Source organism: Engystomops pustulosus, chromosome 5 (genome assembly GCF_040894005.1).
Source record: "Engystomops pustulosus chromosome 5, aEngPut4.maternal, whole genome shotgun sequence".
Lineage (NCBI taxonomy): Eukaryota > Metazoa > Chordata > Amphibia > Anura > Leptodactylidae > Engystomops > Engystomops pustulosus.
In genome coordinates, this window is record NC_092415.1 from 107,529,660 (window position 1) to 107,547,905 (window position 18,246).

General features: G+C 39.0%; 1 protein-coding gene across 4 annotated transcripts in view; it reads right to left on the reverse strand.

Annotated features, from left to right (window-relative positions):
• LOC140133127 (dynein axonemal heavy chain 5-like) overlaps positions 1 to 18,246 on the reverse strand; it is a 244,846-nt gene that overhangs the window by 841 nt on the left and 225,759 nt on the right. For all 4 annotated transcript variants that reach the window (XM_072152821.1, XM_072152823.1, XM_072152822.1 and 1 more), the window contains 3 exons: positions 18,017 to 18,149; positions 9,032 to 9,240; positions 4,947 to 5,168 (listed from right to left, as the gene is read on the reverse strand). In XM_072152821.1, coding sequence (XP_072008922.1) covers positions 4,947 to 5,168; positions 9,032 to 9,240; positions 18,017 to 18,149 — 564 coding nt within the window. The remainder of the gene's footprint in view (positions 1 to 4,946; positions 5,169 to 9,031; positions 9,241 to 18,016; positions 18,150 to 18,246) is intronic.

The following is an 18,246-nucleotide window of genomic DNA, read 5'->3' on the forward strand; positions in this document are numbered from 1 at the left end:
TCAGTAGTCACTCTGATTACTGATCTAAAGCATTATAATAAAAAAATCCTGTACAATTTACCCATACAACTGAAAGAGAGGCAGATTTAATACAAGTATCTAAAACTAAGTTATACCGTTTTGAATTGAATTGATTTCTTGAATCATTTTTGGTATAACATAGGGCAGAACCACAAAAAAGTATCTGAAAACTGTCTAAACATTTGATAACTTTTGCCCAAGGCATTGTAATCCAGTTTTTGGCACAGAAGAAGACAGATTTTTGATGTAAACAGACCAGGTTTGCAATTCTGGTAAATAGGAATATGTACACCTAACACAGTTCCAGATGTATTTTTATCACAACTTTGTTGTATATTATATGTTATGTGTGGAAATACACATGTGCCACTGTGATGCTAATTTTACTCCCTGCAATGCTAGAAATCTAACAAGTAGCAGAATGTTATTTATGGCTGGAGCTCTGAGCGCTATGGCTGTTTGTGTGGGTTGTGGGACAGCTGTTAATTACAAATTAATTGACCTTATTTATCACAATGTCTCTAAAGCTTAAGATATCATGGTGTCCCGGGAAAGTGGGCAGTGCTCCGTATGGAACTCTGGGACTTTGTAGTAGCAGGAGTAATGAGATATGAGAATCCGAACACATATTGATGGATTCATCTGTCCAATCAGATTAGATCAATCAGGTTTCAGGGAGTGCAGATTCTGCATTACAAAACTAAGCTTCATTATGAAGAAGGCTAGAAAAGCAATACTAATGTAAGGTAGACGCTGATTTTACAGAGGAGATTTGTAGTATTGAAAGATTTCAGTAAACTTGCGTGACCATTGTTACAATATCTTACCTGTGATACAACGTGGTCAGCAAAATCTGTCCACCTGGTAAACTATAACAGACAGTATAATGCTACATTTACATCATGACTTATATAGAAGCAAAGTTTATGTATTGTAACCAATGCGTGACTGGGTATACAGCATATACAACTGTTTGCAACGATAGGGGGAGTGATGTCCACTAAGGACAGCTATACCCATTGGTCACTAAAATGTAACTTTTATTAATTCTTATTAAAATTGAAAACTTGAAAAGAAATACTCCATCCACTAGTGTGAGATTAAAACTATCAGCAGGTGATGACCGCAGCCACAGTATAAGGGTAGGATATTGTCAAAGCCACCAATGTGCTGTATTGAGTGCTGAGGAACCCCTTCCTAAAGTATAGCCCTCTCAATTTCCCTACTTGCTGTGCTCAGCGTGCTAAGGGGAGGAGGGGGAAGGGGGGAAGGGAGGATTCCTACCAAGCTGCCTCATACACTATCCCTGTTGTAAACAATGCAAGCTGTCTCTAAGCAGAGGTGGACTTGGTCCTATCTCGATTCCCTGTTAGATGGCTATCATCCTGCAGGATGCAGGATGCAGGATGATAGCCATCTAACAGGGAATCGAGATAGGACCAAGTCCACCTCTGCTTAGAGACAGCTTGCATTGTTTACAACAGGGATAGTGTATGAGGCAGCTTGGTAGGAATCCTCCCTTCCCCCCTTCCCCCTCCTCCCCTTAGCACGCTGAGCACAGCAAGTAGGGAAATTGAGAGGGCTATACTTTAGGAAGGGATTCCTCAGCACTCAATACAGCACATTGGTGGCTTTGACTATATCCTACCCTTATACTGTGGCTGCGGTCATCACCTGCTGATAGTTTTAATCTCACACTAGTGGATGGAGTATTTCTTTTCAAGTTTTCAATTTTAATAAGAATTAATAAAAGTTACATTTTAGTGACCAATGGGTATAGCTGTCCTTAGTGGACATCACTCCCCCTACATTTACATCATGTTTTTCCTGGCACATACACTGAACATCTCCATAGAAGTATATTGGCAGACTAAGGCATCCTTTTTGCCTCTGTTTGAAAAAGTATACATGGCATCTAGCAGGAACTACTGGATGAAAAAGCACAGCAGACTGAGCTTTTCATTCCTTGATGGAGGGAGCAATCACTCATTGGAGGCCATTAGAGGCTATGGGGGACAGATACAACTGCATGTCATCCATCAGCCTCCTCTGATCGTGTGCTATGGGGGATTCCCTGGTGATGTACCGTAACTGTATAAATATGGATATGTCACTCAGGATACCACCCGAACATTGGTACCAGGCAGTGCCCTCACTTTTAGGGGGAAGTGTTTGAATCCATATCCTTACAAAGAAGGCAAAAAACAAGATACGAACGCAGTCTAAAGATGCAGCAGATTTATCATGCATCCACTGGAATAAATATGTTAATATTAAGCCTAAGGTCATCTACATTTAGTCTGTTTACACATTAGATCTAATAAGTACATGAAAGCGAATAGTACTGGCCATATCTGACATATAGGGATAGAAGAAAAAGCTTTGTAGTTAGAAAGCATTGTAATCTGCCCTCACATTTTAGAAAAAATGTTTCATTTCTAAAGAACACCTCAGTGTCCCCTAAGGGTGTCTGGACACTTTATGCATTATGTGCAGATTTACCATGCAGTCTTTTTGAGGTGCAAATCTGCAGTGAGATACAGTAGCAGTGTAGTGTATAGGATTTATGACAATCCCATATACACATTGTGAACAACTTTCCACTGCACATTTTTGATTGTCAGAAGGTAAGTGAGCTGTCACTAATTGCTGTGATTTATGATGCGGGAATCAGAACTTGTGCATCATCCATACCAGAAACCAACCTATTCTAGCATGTTTCTGACGCACGCACAATGGCTGCGAAATTACTGTGTAACGTGTTTGGATACTCTAAGGCCCCTTCCGCACTTGTGTTGCAGATCACGTCAGAGTTTGATCAGGGTGCGATCAGGGTTTGGTCAGTGAAAAACGCACATTTTGCATCAGAGTTCAATCAGTTTTCAGTCAGAGTTTGTTCAGTGTCTTAGTTTTTCACGCGCGTTCAATGCAATTTCAATGCGTTTTTTCACGCGCAGAAAATGCGCGTGAAATGGACGCAGGACTGAGCTCTATCTTTTCTATGGCAATTGATGCGTGAAAAACGCATTGTACTTGCATTGCACTTGCAAGTGTCTCAGAGTGCAATGCGTTTTTGATGCATCTCCATAGACTTGTATGGTGCGTTTTTCACGCGTGTGACTTGCAAAAGTAGAGCATGTCGAGATTTAAACATGAGTTAAAAAAACGTGTGTGTGTGCGTGAAAAGAAATGCAAGTCTGAAAAGACCCATTGGTTACAATGGGTCGGAGTACAATGCAAGTTCTGCACGTCAAAAGCACGTGCAGAAAACGCGCGGGAAAAACGCAAGTGTAAAAGGGGCCTTACTCACATAGGGAATCAAGTATTATCCATGTATGCTTTCGTAATGCAAGATTCTTTGTTGCGCCATGAATTAAGTTGCTGGCAATGGGATCTAGCTGGGCTAGATGAAGAGATGTTGCTACAGTGATGGATGCTGCTCTAGGGACTAATATTTAGAAATGTTATTTATGGTGAAATTCTCTATAATGATGTATAATCTTATGAACATTTCACAATATAAGGTGTACTTAATACCAAAATGTTGACTTATTTTATGTTTTCTATATTTTGTAATTCTGTCAAGACGAAAGCAGGTTATTGTAGAGAGCACCAGCAAGCACAATATTTTCAGATTAGCGATGACCTTCCCTCAGAACAATATGTGCTAGACATTGCAAAACAAACAGCTGCAAGTCACCTGTGTAATTCTCAGAACCTATAGGTGTCAGAGCCGCAGGCCTGTTAGAAGCAAAGATTGCCACTAAATGAAATCTCAGTCCAGCTCCTGTTTGAACATGTCATATCAAACTGAGTGTGACAGTCGCAAATGAATAAAAACTAAAAATGACAGAGTTTAATCAGGAAGACTGTAGTCCATAATCCTTCATGAAAAAAAACCTTTTCTTTGCCAGTTTTGGTGTTAAGAGTTACATTTCCCAAATTGTACGGAATATACTGAACGCAGAATACATCACGCTATTCCACGGACAGCACTGTCAATGAAGTCAGAGCTGTCACACAAATCTTATTTTCTGGATAGGCAAAAAAATGTAACAAGATCTATATGCACAAGAATAACATCATCAGTTAAACATCCTGAGGTCCAGATCTACTCATAAATTATTCAAGTAAAAGCAGGCAATTATGCAAGACTGGTAAAACGAGCCCAGAAGGGGCAGTAAACACGCAAAGTGCTTTCATCCATTGGCTATTCTTCCTCCAAGGGTGTCATGCAGGTGACAGTCATTCCTACTTAGGGTGCTTCACTACTTCCACCAACTACAACAATGATCACTAGCACTGCTTTAAAGGGGTTATCCTGCTAATTGTCTTGATGCTCCAGTTGGTTGCTCAGACCTGTGACTGCTGCAGCCAGTTGTAGGGGGCTAGTGAAACATTAGACTAGACTGTTTAAAATTGTGACAGATTTGCTATCCAACATAGATAATCTGGTGCAGAAAAAGACTGTCTAGTCTAATAACAGTGGGACTTCATCTTCTGCAAGGACCAGGACAATAGACACATGTTGTTTGATAGTGTAACTACCCGCAGAACCTTCACTCCTGCACATTTACCAAGATCTGATTCTTTGCAGGAGAATCGGTGTTGAAATATCAAACACTGCACAGCTGTTGCGGCCTCTACTTAAATACATGTCTGCTGTTTGTAGGGATTAGGAGAGTGTGAGCAAGTCAGCGCTGGCAGTTATCCCACTATCTGTACACCATGGCATTTTTCTAATATGATTAGAATCTATGTCAGAATCTAAACTTATAATAAATGTTATAAGGAGCAAGTTACAGCTATTATGATAAACCAGTGATAATGGACTCTATACATGTACAAAAAACACAATTTTTCTGGTTGATTCTCATCATTATCCCTGAAATTTCTTACACCACCTTTTGATAAATGCACTGTACCTTTGGTTGAGCTTCCACAAGCTTCGTGTTTCTACGGTCCCAGCCAGCGCCATCAAGAAACAATCCATAAATGTACACCCCCCCAATGTCAGCTGGAGGGGGAGCGTTGACATCTTCTTTCATCATTTTCGTGACATCATTATGTAAAATGACACTGTCTAAAGCCCAGCCTTTTGTCAAATTCATTCGAGTTGTTTCCTGTCTCATAGCAGTCAAAAAACCCTGTAAGAAAATATTTTTGGATTAGATAGGAATGGCTGCACTATACACATGAGAAAAATGGAGACTGTGAATACTAGAATACTAATTTGATATGTTAGGAAATGTAGACGAATGCTTTTTAAATGATCACTGTACATAAAGACCAAAGTATAGCCTTGTCTCTGCCCTTCTCCACACAAGGACATTGCACCTGTCCTGAGTATAGCTGATGGGTGCCCAAGTATGAAGAGGAAAACACAAAGTGTATTAGAAAGTTGGAGGACTTTACATTGTACAATGGATATTATATAACATATTTTAAACATCTACCACCAGGATCAAGGTTTGTAAAGCAAGCAAACTTCCAAGCTGGTGTGTGTCCCACAGCAGGATCCACTCTTCTTTTTTGCCTTTGTTTTTAGAAAAAAGGGCTTTGAAAATTCTGCAAATGAACCTTAGGGGCTCCAGGCTCCATTGAAAACTATGGACCCAGAGCCCCTGAGGTAAATTTGCATAATTTTTAAAGCATTTTTTTTGTAAAAACAAAGGCATACTTTGTCATACCAGTATGTCAGTGTGCTTGGTTTACAATCCTTCAACCTGGTGGTAAATTTCCTTTAAACTCAAAAATATCTTGATAAAAGAGACGTCAGCTTTTTATAAGAAATTTAATTCTTCATCGATGATTCTGGATCATCTTTTTCAGAACTCTGTTTTGTGATGCTATCTAATGATGATACAACAATATCAATTTTTTACATGAACAGTATAGTTAAGAGGGGGAAAAAAGAAAAGAAGATGTGCAAAAAGGGGAACAAAAAACAAGAAAACATAAGAAATATAATAGTTTTTCCTTGCTTGTGTTATATGATACTTATAGCTTAGTTGTCAGCCATTAGGTGGTTGGTCAGCCTTTACCCTGGCCAACATTCCCACAGATCCTCAAGACTTACAAAATTTTCAAGACTTATTAGCTGCCCTATTCTCAGTTTTCTTCCAATTATTTAGAATAAGTAACAGCTGCAGCATAAATTTTATCTATGGTCCAACAGTAATGTCTTCTATTATCATCAGTGTGATCAGGGATAGAATACTTGATAATAAATACTCTGGAGAGCATGTAACTTTTTGATCGACAATCCCTTGAGGTATCAACCTTGAGGTTTGAGTCCAGAACTTTAATATATGGGCAGGACCATCAAATATTAATCTGCAGCTTGATGAAACAGCCTCTCCAGCATAGGTCAGAGTAATCTGAATATGTTTTGGCCAGTATAGTTATTTTTATAAGACCTATTACACGTGCACAACCAGTCTTGCAAAGTAAGGGACTTAACAATATCTGCCTCCCATTTATTCATGTATCACAGTAAAAAAGTCCAACCTAAATAATTATATTGCGTCGATCCAGAAGTAGGGCGATTCCAACTGGCCCAAAGCAGGAAAATATCAGTCAGAATACCTCCTTGAAGTTACTATATGACAGTTTACCTTTAGTATCATTTAACCAATCTCCATATGCAATTGAAATACCTTTTTTAATTTTATTTTGGTCTTTTAGAAATTTCAAAAAACCTGGTAAGCTGGTCCGAATTTCTTCCTTTATGCTTTAGTAAAAAAAAATTAATTCTATTATAGGTGAAACATTCCAAAGGTGCTTCATTAAATGCCATCATAATATCACCAAAAGGCCAATATTTACCATTCAGTCGTAAAATATTGGATAATGCCAGCACTCTACCATCTATGTAAATTTAACTCTGGTAGGCAGCACTTGAATGAAGAAGTGTTTAGGTCAGATATTGTAATAAATGAGTATTTTTACTATTATACTCGTAACATGTATTTGTCATAGCTTGTGTTGTATCCAATAATTTATGATTTTTCCTAGTGCCAATTACAACATTAACAAGGAGATCTTTAATTTTAAAGTTCTGGGCAAAGCTTGATTCCATAAGAACCATAATTGGTATTAATTATTGATTCCAATGTTCAGACATTGGGCCTCTCAAATATCTAGATTTCCATTTATTAGCAATATGTTTCTTTTACTTTTATTAAATTTTATAATAAAAAACCCCAGAGTAGGCATCTGTGCTCTTTGTTTCACAGCTTTCAGTGAACTAGTAGGGTCTGTGCAGGATATAATCTGGACATGATCTGCAGTCCAATAACATATTACTTCTTTTGCAATCGAATGCCATGGATGTCCTTATTTTGTTTTATGGCCTGCGCCAAAGGTTCCATTGCCAAATTAAAAATTAATGGAGAGATTGGGGACATCCACTGTGATATTAAGGCATTTTGATCTTGACCCCATCTCATTTATATAAGCCATTGGACTTGTGTTTTAGGACATTACTGGTTTTATAAAAACATTGGCAAGACCAAACTTGCGCATTTTTAATTCCAGAAATTCCCAAGGAACTCTGTCAAATGCTTTTTCAGCATCAATAGACAGAATGATGATTCCTAATACAGACAGTCCCCAGGTTACATACAAGATAGGGTCTGTAGGTTTGTTCTTAAGTTGAATTTGTATGTAAGTCGGAACTGTATACGTTATCATTGTAATCCCAGCCAGGACTTTTTTGGTCTCTGTGACAATTGTATTTTAAAATTGTTGGGTTGTCATGAGAGTCAATATTGACACTAAAGCCTCATTACAGACACATTTGATAACTGTTTCAGCTGATTATTGTAGTCTAGGACTAAAGTACAATAAATTACCAATATCCAGAGGTCCGTTTGTAACTAGGGGTCGTATGTAAGTCGAGTGTTCTTAAGTAGGGGACCGCCTGTAAACTATGTTCTGTGTATGAATGAGCTGTGAAAATCAGTTCAGACTAGGATATGCTAATTACTTATAAATAAGAAAAAAACATATATTCCCAAAATATGAAAATAAATAAGGATGTCCCTTCTACTAAATCATAAAGGAGTACATCAAATATAGTAAAAAATTAATGAAAGGTACCTTCTCAAAAATATGAAGCAGTAGGGTGTCGCAGTGGTGCTAAAGTGAATGTATATACGCTACATGAATGAGTGTATATACACTATACTACAATGGAACTTACCACTGCCCCTGTAGGGGGAAAAAGAAAGGAAAAAAGGAACTACATGACAGATGTATAAGTAGGACACATGACAGATTTTCAAGTAGGATACATCTATTAACTAACACAGACCTATCAAGAGATGGTCGTAAGTAAAAGAGGTATTTCGTTGCAACAAGTTATCTCTTATCCATAGAACTTGATGATTGTTTGGTGCAGCAGTGAAAATGTAGGCCCATTGTAATACAAATAAATGGCCTTTCTCTCTCTCTCTGCCTGTCACTCTGTCTCTCACTCACTCTCTCTGCCTGTCTTTCATTCATTCACTCTCCCTGTCCGTCTGTCTCCCTGTCTCTCACTCACTCTCCCTGCCGGTCTCTTTCACTCACTCTCCCTGATCATGTCTCACTCATTTACTCTCCCTGCCTGTCTCTCTGTCTGTCACTCAATTTCCCTGCCTGTATCTCAGTCTCTATCCCTTTCCATATTACCTGACACATAAGCAGTCTTATGCTCATTACCTATAGAAACCAATCAGAGCTCATATTAATGACCTGTGGCAGAACAGCAACCAATCATGGGTCAGCTTCTAACTGCCGCAGTAGCAGCAGATAATGGCTCCTGTATATGGTGATTAATAACTGTATTTTGGAAAGCGCAGGGTGAAAATTTTGATTCAAAATCTAGTCTATGACGTTCCCGAGTCACAGAGAGTCGCTACACAAAATTTGTTGTTTGTAAACATATACATACATACACTTAGTGTTATATATTAGATAACAACATAACATTAGAATTGGAAACAGCTGCATCTGAAGAATATACCTGTGGATTAAAGAATCCAGTCATCCAGAATTGATTTGGACGGCCATCAAATAACCAGCTTCGGAACTGCTGATTTCTTTCCAACAGTTCTGTAAACCAAAAGCCTAAGGTGGCAGAATCCCAGGAAATCTTGTACCAAAGTTTAGGGATCCTGGCATCATACATGTTGTCTAAAGCATCTCGCAGGTCTTCTGACATAATGATGGTTCCTGTATAAAAACAATTGACTTTATCAGCATTTTTTAAATTAAAAAGTGCAGAAAAATATTACATTTTTAAATCGCAAATTGCTCAAATTATGTTTGGCCATATTTTTTGGCACAATTATTAAAAGGGGTAAATTTGCAGGAAAACCCCCGACCAAAGTGTATACAATGGAGACAGATATTTGAAGACAAGATTAACACAACCTAAAGTTGTTATGAGAGATACTTGGGACAAGTCCATAAATGAATTTTAACATCACCAAAGATCATATATCTTGTGTAGGTGTTGATATGTGTCTTACGAGAAGAAATGCTTTGATAAAAATAAATAGAGTGGATATGACTATTTGGGCTGTCTTCCAATGCCAGATAACCTAGCGTGACCACAGTGAGTTATAGCAAAGGATTGCTTAAATTAAGCACAGAGAGACTCTTAGCCATCTGAAAAAAGCATACTGTAAAACACGACTTGCTCATTCCAGCACACCAGTCCTAACAGCACGGAGAAAGGGTTATGTTCTGGCGGGGGGTTACAGGTAGTAAGCATGAAACCACAGCAAAGTTTCTTCAATACGTAATGGTTTTCAATTCCAGTACAATTATTAAAAAAAACCTTTCTATATTGTCAAGCATTAACCATCATGTAGTATAGAGCTATTTGACTCATTTACATATGGTCTATATTTGTGTTATATATGATGGATCAAGGAATCTAACAACACTATTATTTTATGCTTGATGCAAGAATATTGTCCTCACTGGACTTAGTGGAAATCCACACAAAACCTATAAAACTAATAGGGGATTTTACTTATTCTGCCAGTCAGTCATGTAGAGAATAAAGGTCCTGGCCATAGAAATGGGAGCATTTTTGCACAAAACAATAGCAGCCAGCAATAATGACTTTGCCAAAGCATAACGGTGAATATTACTAAACTAGACTAATGCAGATTTATTTTAAAGCTTCTTTTATAGTGTGACCTTTATAAGCATCCATAGAATTATAGCTTTCTGCTTGAAGGTACGACTGTTAGCTCCTGAGCCATGTTTGGAGCAACTGAGAACTGTGTCACTACTGTTAGCCGTCATTGCTGGCAGCCTGACTCAGGGCTATGGAATGGAACAGCTCAATGCAATTTTAAAAAGTCTAAAGAAAGAGTGGGCAGGAGACCTAGACACTTGCACAGGCAAAAATAAACATATGTGAGTCAAGATAATGGCATGTGCAATCATTGGCGAACATGAGAACATTTACAAGCATATAAGTTATCAGAAAAATATCAGCCTTTGCATCTTTTATACTACTACGAAGACTTATGTTGACCATGTTGACCTAGATCTGTGTACAAGACTATCTAAGACAGCAATGTTGCACTGATGGCATCAATGGGTTAATAGTGTCCACACAAACACATTTGAGCAGTGACTTAGCTCTTTTATAGTCTGAAAATACTGTAAGTAAACTTTGCTGTGCTTTGCTGTAAACTTTGAAAGACTTGCAAGTGAAAGTTGCCATCTGCCTCTTAGCAGGCCAGTTTTCTAGTATGCTGGCAGCTTTCAGATTACTAACAAAATCCACAGATTACCATATGCTCCAGCTGTCCTCTAGTCACAATTTCCCAATCGAGCTTCATCTAATCCTTCTAAGCTTTCAGCGTAGGAGGCAGAGGAATGAACAGATCCTCTCCAAGAGAGCTCTTTAGTTTCTGTGTTTTAGAGTCAGATCCAGCAGCCATTGGCCTTCACTCATGCAAGGGCCGGCAGCTATGAATCCAAGTCTGATAAGTCTCCTGCCAACTTACAGTACAGTAAATGATCAAATATTTCCCCTAGAGAATTAATTTTAAAACTAGAATTATAACTTTTACTATATTACCTAACATAAAATAATATTGATTGATCCTTCTATGCATGGTATTTACTGTATTATGTGTTTTGACAGCAGCAGAAAATTGTACTGTGTTTTATGTGATGCATTGTTGCACCGTAAGGATCCCCAATGATGGTTTTATGATAATAGAAGGGTTGCAGTCATTGTATTACTACTGAATTTTAAATGTGCACATTAGTTTGCACCCATTGTTAATTGGTTTGTATTGTACCTTGTTGTCTGTTTATTTAACTAGTAAGTGGGATGAGGAATAAGGAACCACTCAGGCAGTGACAGGGGCTCCATTTCATGTGTAATGTGACAATGTTTCCCTTGACTGAGGTAGTAGTATGGGCATAAGAACACCTTTGTCTCTTATCTGTTAAGTGACTACAAATCAATAGTACTGAAAGTCATTAAAGTGAGGAAAAACCTTTGGGGACAATACCCAGCAAATTTATACCACAAACTACGTATAAGAAATGCTACTTTGCTTTACAAACATCCTGTGCCGAATCTCTTGTTTAAACTCTATTTTTTAAGGAAGTCTACCACATAAATGGAGTATTGTACATCAAGCACAATTATATGCTGGTGTGTGCCCCTAAAACAGGATCCCTTCTTCCTTTATCTTCTAATGGCCTTGTTTTAGAAAAAAAATGTCTTTTAAAGTTATTCAAATGAACCTCAGTGACTCCTGTCTACATCACAGAAACCCTTTCTGGCTCATTAGCATAATTGTAAAAGTTGATTTTAGGAGGTAAGAGGCCATGGATAACAAATATAAGATGATTACCAGTCCAGTGCCTGGATCTATGAGTAAGTGTCCTCTTTATCGTGCTTGATATTAATGGTAGATTTCCTTTAAAAATGTCAATTCCTTGTCACAAAGGATTTTTTCCTTATTATTTTGAAAAGTTTTTGTCATACAGGATACATAGTTTTATGGTTTTGTAGCCTGGGTTTGTACTAGAATGGGGGTACAAAATGTGTGTGCTTTTTCTTCTTTTTAGGGGGTTGGCATTCTTATTATCTTTAATAGCTTTAGTTTTTTTTTTTTGCATATAAAACTGTATCCCACAAGGAGACACTGACTTATGTATGTTTTCAGTGTGTTCCTATAGACACCAGAGATGATTGCAACCGGTCATATGCAACATAGTGATTTGTTTTCCTATTTCAGAACAAAGGAAATATTGACAGTACTGAGCCTGACAGGTCCATCCAGTATATACCGATTACCCAAGCACACACATTTGTCAAACTGCTATTGCTATCATTTACTTCCATTATAATTGCCACAATTAGATTTTGTATAGCAAAGAACATCAATCACCACATCATTTCTACATTTCATTACTAGGCAGATATATGTTGAAAACATTCTTTGCACACATTCATTTAGCAGACATACTCTTAATAGCTTGGTTTTTAGTTTATACTGTGGTTTCTACAGTCACTCTAGCTACGGTAGCAACATACATAATAATAGATAGAAAGTAGAAAGGATTAAAGTTACTTTGTGTCTGGAATCAGCTGCCCATAGTCTATCAGAATACATATACAGGTGTTCTTAAGTTGAATTTGTATGCAAGTTAAAACTGTATATTTTATAATTGTAGCTCCAGACAAAGGGTTATCAATAAAGCTTCATTACAGACACTTTACAGCTGATCATCTGGGACTATAATAAAGCATACAGAGAGCTGCACCAGGGGTCACAGGGGGCAGAGGGGCCTGTCTTTAACTAGGGGTCGTCTGTAACTCAGGGGTTCTTAAGTAGGGGACTCCCTGTAATATTATAGTCAAAACAAGAATACATACAGACTCACTAATGCAAAGTTTTTCAATGTCTTCCTTTAATAAAAACACAACTTAAAGGCCAGCTGCCATCAGGATTTCACATTTCTCTTTATGACATAATCCCATAGCCTCTTTATTTAATACTAATTCCCAATTTGTTTTTATAATTAACATTAGTGGGGCTGCAAACAAAGGGATTGCAGCCTTGCACAGACACACCCATTACTCAATTCTCTTTGCTGGTAAGTTGTCAGGTAAACCTTTGAAAACTTTATAAAGGGAATTGAATCTGTAATGTTAATTTAAAAAGCTAAGGGAATCTGTCATTAGTTAAAAAAATTTCAGGATTCAGATATTCACAAAGAAATTGTAGTGTGTGTTTTTTTTCTCGGTTATTGAGAAGGTACATATCCCAAATAAGGTGGGAATCACCTTACAGGACTGTTTTGTTTTTTACTCCCCTCATTCCAAAAGCAATAACTGCTCTGGTACAATACGTGTTGTGGCCTCGGTTCCAGGCTTACTAGAACTCTTCCCTTTCTGGTCCAAAAATCAACTACTTGACTACCACCTCTTGAAATTCCAGTAAAGTTCCCCTCTGGCCTGCACTATCTGCATGATGTGCATGGCCAGCTTCTTGTACCACACCCGCGACTTCCGCTTGGCGTTGTATCGCTGAAGTACCTGGTCCGACAAATCCACCCCTCTCATGTACCTATTGTAATGCAAAATATGGTCCGGCTTCGGGGCTTCTGTACTGGTACCTCGTACAGTGGCAGGAGTGGTGGTGTGCCCATGTATTGTTGTTAGTACAAGGACCTCTCTCTTTTCCTCTGTGAGGACGAGTTGGATAAATATAACGTCCCCACACTCGTCCCCACTAGCAGACTCCATATTGGAGGCCATATAATTATATACCTCCAAGTCAGTATATGTTTTCTGGGACATGATGGGCGGATAGTACACAACCTACACAGAACGCCTACTCCTCCACACAACCGCTGCTCCTCCACGCTACTCCAACTCCTCCTACTCCTCCACGGTACGCCTGCTCCTTCACACTACGCCTGCTCCTCCATGCTACTACAACTCCTCCTCCAGGCTAATTGTGTGTTTTGGGGTACAGTAAAGGGACAGATCCCTAGCACAACTCTCTCCAACACCACCATTCACAAAATGGCAGTGTTGAAGAGTGTTGGGCTAGTAAGAACTGCCCAAAAGTCGTCACAGATCCCTGTCATTGGCCAGTCTGTATTGACCGGCCAATGGCGACGATAGACGTAACCGGACCATTCAGATTGGTCCTGTGATGTAATCGGAAGGGTGTCGGCTGGCAATGCCGACACCTCTCACCGAGGGGTAACGCTGAGTGTTATGTCACTGCGCTTAGTGTCCAATATATCGGATGTGGAGAATGAACATGTTAATATTTTTATGTGTGTGTGCTTTTGCTTTACATGTCCCCCATGAGGTCATAAATGACTCCTGGGGGACATTTTCACTTTTTTTTTTTAACTGTTACAAGTTTTCCCCTGTATCTGAGGCATCTATAAGAGCCTCAGTTACAGGGAAATGCCCACCTGTCACTGGGGATTCGGATCAGAGCTGTACTGGGTCTAATTAGACTCAGGAGCTCTATATAATCCCTTTAGATCCAGCAGTCACCTGACCACTGAGTCTATAGAGCCGTCGGCCGCGGAGCGGAGAAGGGGAATGTGGTAAAGAACCGCATCTCCCTAGGATCTCTGGGTGCCTTTGACATCCGGAAACCAGGTTCTGCTCCCGCAATTAGCGAAGGAGCAGCAGAAAACTGCTGCGACGTCTAAAGACAGCGGGCGGTCCGAGAGGAGATATAGAGAGCCTTCTGCTGCCCTCCCAGTATATAGCCAGCCTTCTGCTGCCCTCCCAGTATAAAGCCAGCCTTCTGCTGACCTCCTAGTATATAGCCAGCCTGCTGCTGCCCTCCCAGTATATAGCCACCCTGTTGCTGCCCCCCCCCGGTATATAGCCAGGCTTCTGCTGCTCCCACGGTATATAGTCAGCCTGTTGCTGCCCTCCCAGTATATAGCCAGCCTGCTGCTGCCCCAGTATATAGTCAGCCTGCTGCTGCCCCAGTATATAGTCAGCCTGCTGCTACCTCCCCAGTATATAGCCAGCCCCTCTTCTTGCTTCCTGTCAGCGGTCAGCGTCAGGTCCGCGGCACACACACTGATGTCAGCCACTAGCTGACATTACAGTGTGCAACATAATCACACCAAGCTTGTCGTGAAGGACCTGCTGCTGGCCACTGACAGGAAGAGGACCTATGGGGGGGGGGGGCTTCGGAAAGGTGAGCATTGATTTTATTCCTCTTTTAATCGAGTTTAGGTTTTCCAGAACATTTTTTGTGACACTCAAGCATATACGGTAATAGTTGCATTTCCAATGGTCTAAAAAATTATAATAATAACATATCATTACTGATTCATATGTATGTTTAATATTCCATGTCTACATATTCATGACTACTATGAATATTTATGTTTATTTTATAATTATGATCATACAATACATATGATTCATGGTTTTAAATTCCAAGCAATATCCTGGAGGGGGAGTGTTTTCTATATAATTGTATTCTTAGCTATCAACAAGGATCTTTTCCTCCACACCTAACTTCTGCCTGCCATGTGCCTTCTTGTATCCTCCTATATTTGATTATCATGCATATTTTTATCATTGGAGCAGTCCCTGGAGCTATGTGTGTTCTGTTACACTGTTCTTATTCTATAACTGTGTGTTATATCAACTCAAGATTCCTAATATAGTGCACAATGCTTACAATATTTACAAAATAAAAATAAGTGAATGCCCATGTTACACAGGGTGAAATTGCTCCTGTGTTGTACTTTCCTACCTTCTAGTCAGTTGTTACGTCTCTAGTGTCTATAGACAAATGTAAAATTAGGAAAGCTTCCTGCAACCTACAATTTATTTACATCCTCAGAACCTGAAAGAATGCATGAACCTTTTCTATTAAAAAGTTAAGTTCAGGTTTTGTTGCTTACAGAGCACATTATTAGAAAGGTTACCTGGAGGATGATATTTCACAGCCAGGTGACATTTGTAAAGCTAGCAATTCAAGAGAAACTGTACAGGATGGAATTTTTTTTGAATCTTTAATGGATAACATTTATAAGAGTTAAGACCTAAGCTTATGGTAAAAACTTTTGTATGTTAAAAAAATGCAACTTTTTGCTATGAACTTTTTTGGATACCAGAACAGAGAATTCAAGGAACAAAGACTCATTCTTCCATTAATTGTCCAATAGTAAAACTTTCATAGAAATGTCCATTATTAAGCTTGTTCGAAAGGTAAACCGATGGCTATATTTGTGAGGTATCTGTTCGGTTCTCTTCTCATCCACAACTGTGTTATGCGACCAGCAATCAGAGTCTTATGTGCAGATATGACAATATCCATAAGACTTTGAAGTATGATAACTTACAAACACAGTCACCAGTTGGAAAACTACTTGTACTATAATTTACTTTTCAATAGACCAGAGAATAAAGGTTTGGAGGCAAAAGTAGTTAAATCCAGCACCATGGATAATGGATACAGATTTACCGTAAATTTTGAGTGAAAACACATTACCACCATCAGCCTAATAGATTTGCTTTGGGAGCATGTCCATGTATATTGACTCTATGTGGGATATTTATCATACGGTGGCAGAGCCTGACGTAGAAATAAACGCAGCCGGCGACTTTTCACATGCGAAAAGTCGTCGGCAGCAGTAAGTGTGCTGGCCCGGACAGTAACTCCCCACGCCGGCCCGCTCCTGGCCACACCCTCCGCTCAGCAGGCCGACCCCCCCCTTCAGAATTGGGGCAAATAGTAAGCTAGCATTTGTGATTATTTCAGGGCCTCTACACCACTGGACGGGTCTTGATGGCCACGTCTCTTATGGGCGGGCCTTAATAGGTAAAGACATCCATGCTGCTCGCTCGTGGCTAAAACAATGCCTGTGAGAGAGAGCTTGTGTCAGTCAGTCAGCTAGGAGATAAATAACAACACTATCTCAAATGTCAGTTAGCCTAGATGGTGTATGAGAGCTCTGCATAACTGTAATAGTCTATACCGCTAGGCAGCTGCTAACAACTAGCTGATGGATGCCCCTGACACCTTTGATGAGTCCCTGATATGAATAAAAGGGGAGGACTGATGACCAAATATGTTTGACTGATCATTAAGACAACTCTCAAGTGACTAACATGAGATGAAGACTTAAGCTGGGAGTGTGTCAACCTGGTCAGGGAATCTAGTGTGAACAATACCCAGTAGGACAATATGAATGATGTAGGATATAGTAGTGCCTCATTCCTCTCATAGTCTCTAAGCGTGTTGTACATACATGAATAACCTTTTTGAGCAAATGAACATGGGTGCATAAAACTACACGTGACTGGTTCTTAAATGGTGTAACTGCTGCCCTCTTGTGGGGAGTCAATGTCACTACTAGATACTACCCTGAAAGCCTGATTGATATACAGGCAGTCCCCGGGTTACATACAGGATAGGTTCTGTAGGTTTGTTCTTAAGTTGAGTTTGTATGTCAGAACTGTATATTTTATAATTGTAACCCCAGACAGATTTTTTTTGGACTCTGTGACAATTGGATTTTAAAAATGCTGGGTTGTCATTAGAACTATGATTAACAATAAAGCTTCATTACAGACACCTCTGATAACTGTTACAGTTGATCATTGAAGTCTAGGGCTAAAGAATAATAAATTACCAACATCCAGAGGCCCGTTTGTAACTAGGGGTCATCTGTAAGTCGGTTGTTCTTAAGTAGGGGACCGCCTGTATATAACTGATATTAATAATATTGAGATTTTAAGTATTCTAATTCGGGCAGTACAATTATATCTTTGACAACAGAATACAAACCTAGTAGTGTATGATACACTTAAATAACTAATTGAGCTATTAACTTACTGCCAAAAAGAAAAAAGCAATGTAGCATTAATATGGTATGATAACTGACCTTACCTAAAGGGTCTGAGATAGAAATAGATTTCTACATATATAAACTTCTATGTGTAATTACATAATCTTACCATCAATTGCCAGTTTAAGATCAGTAAGTGTACTCCGAACTCTTGCAATCACACGCTGCATACGATCAATCTCTTGCCTTAAGAAGATATTCATTGGTTGAATGGGACCCATCTTCTGAAGTCGAGCTTTAACCTACAGCACAAATTACATATTGAAAGAGAATATATGTAATAAAAAAGAAGTTCCAAAATACTGTCTACTTAATTCATCTTATAACAATAACAATATA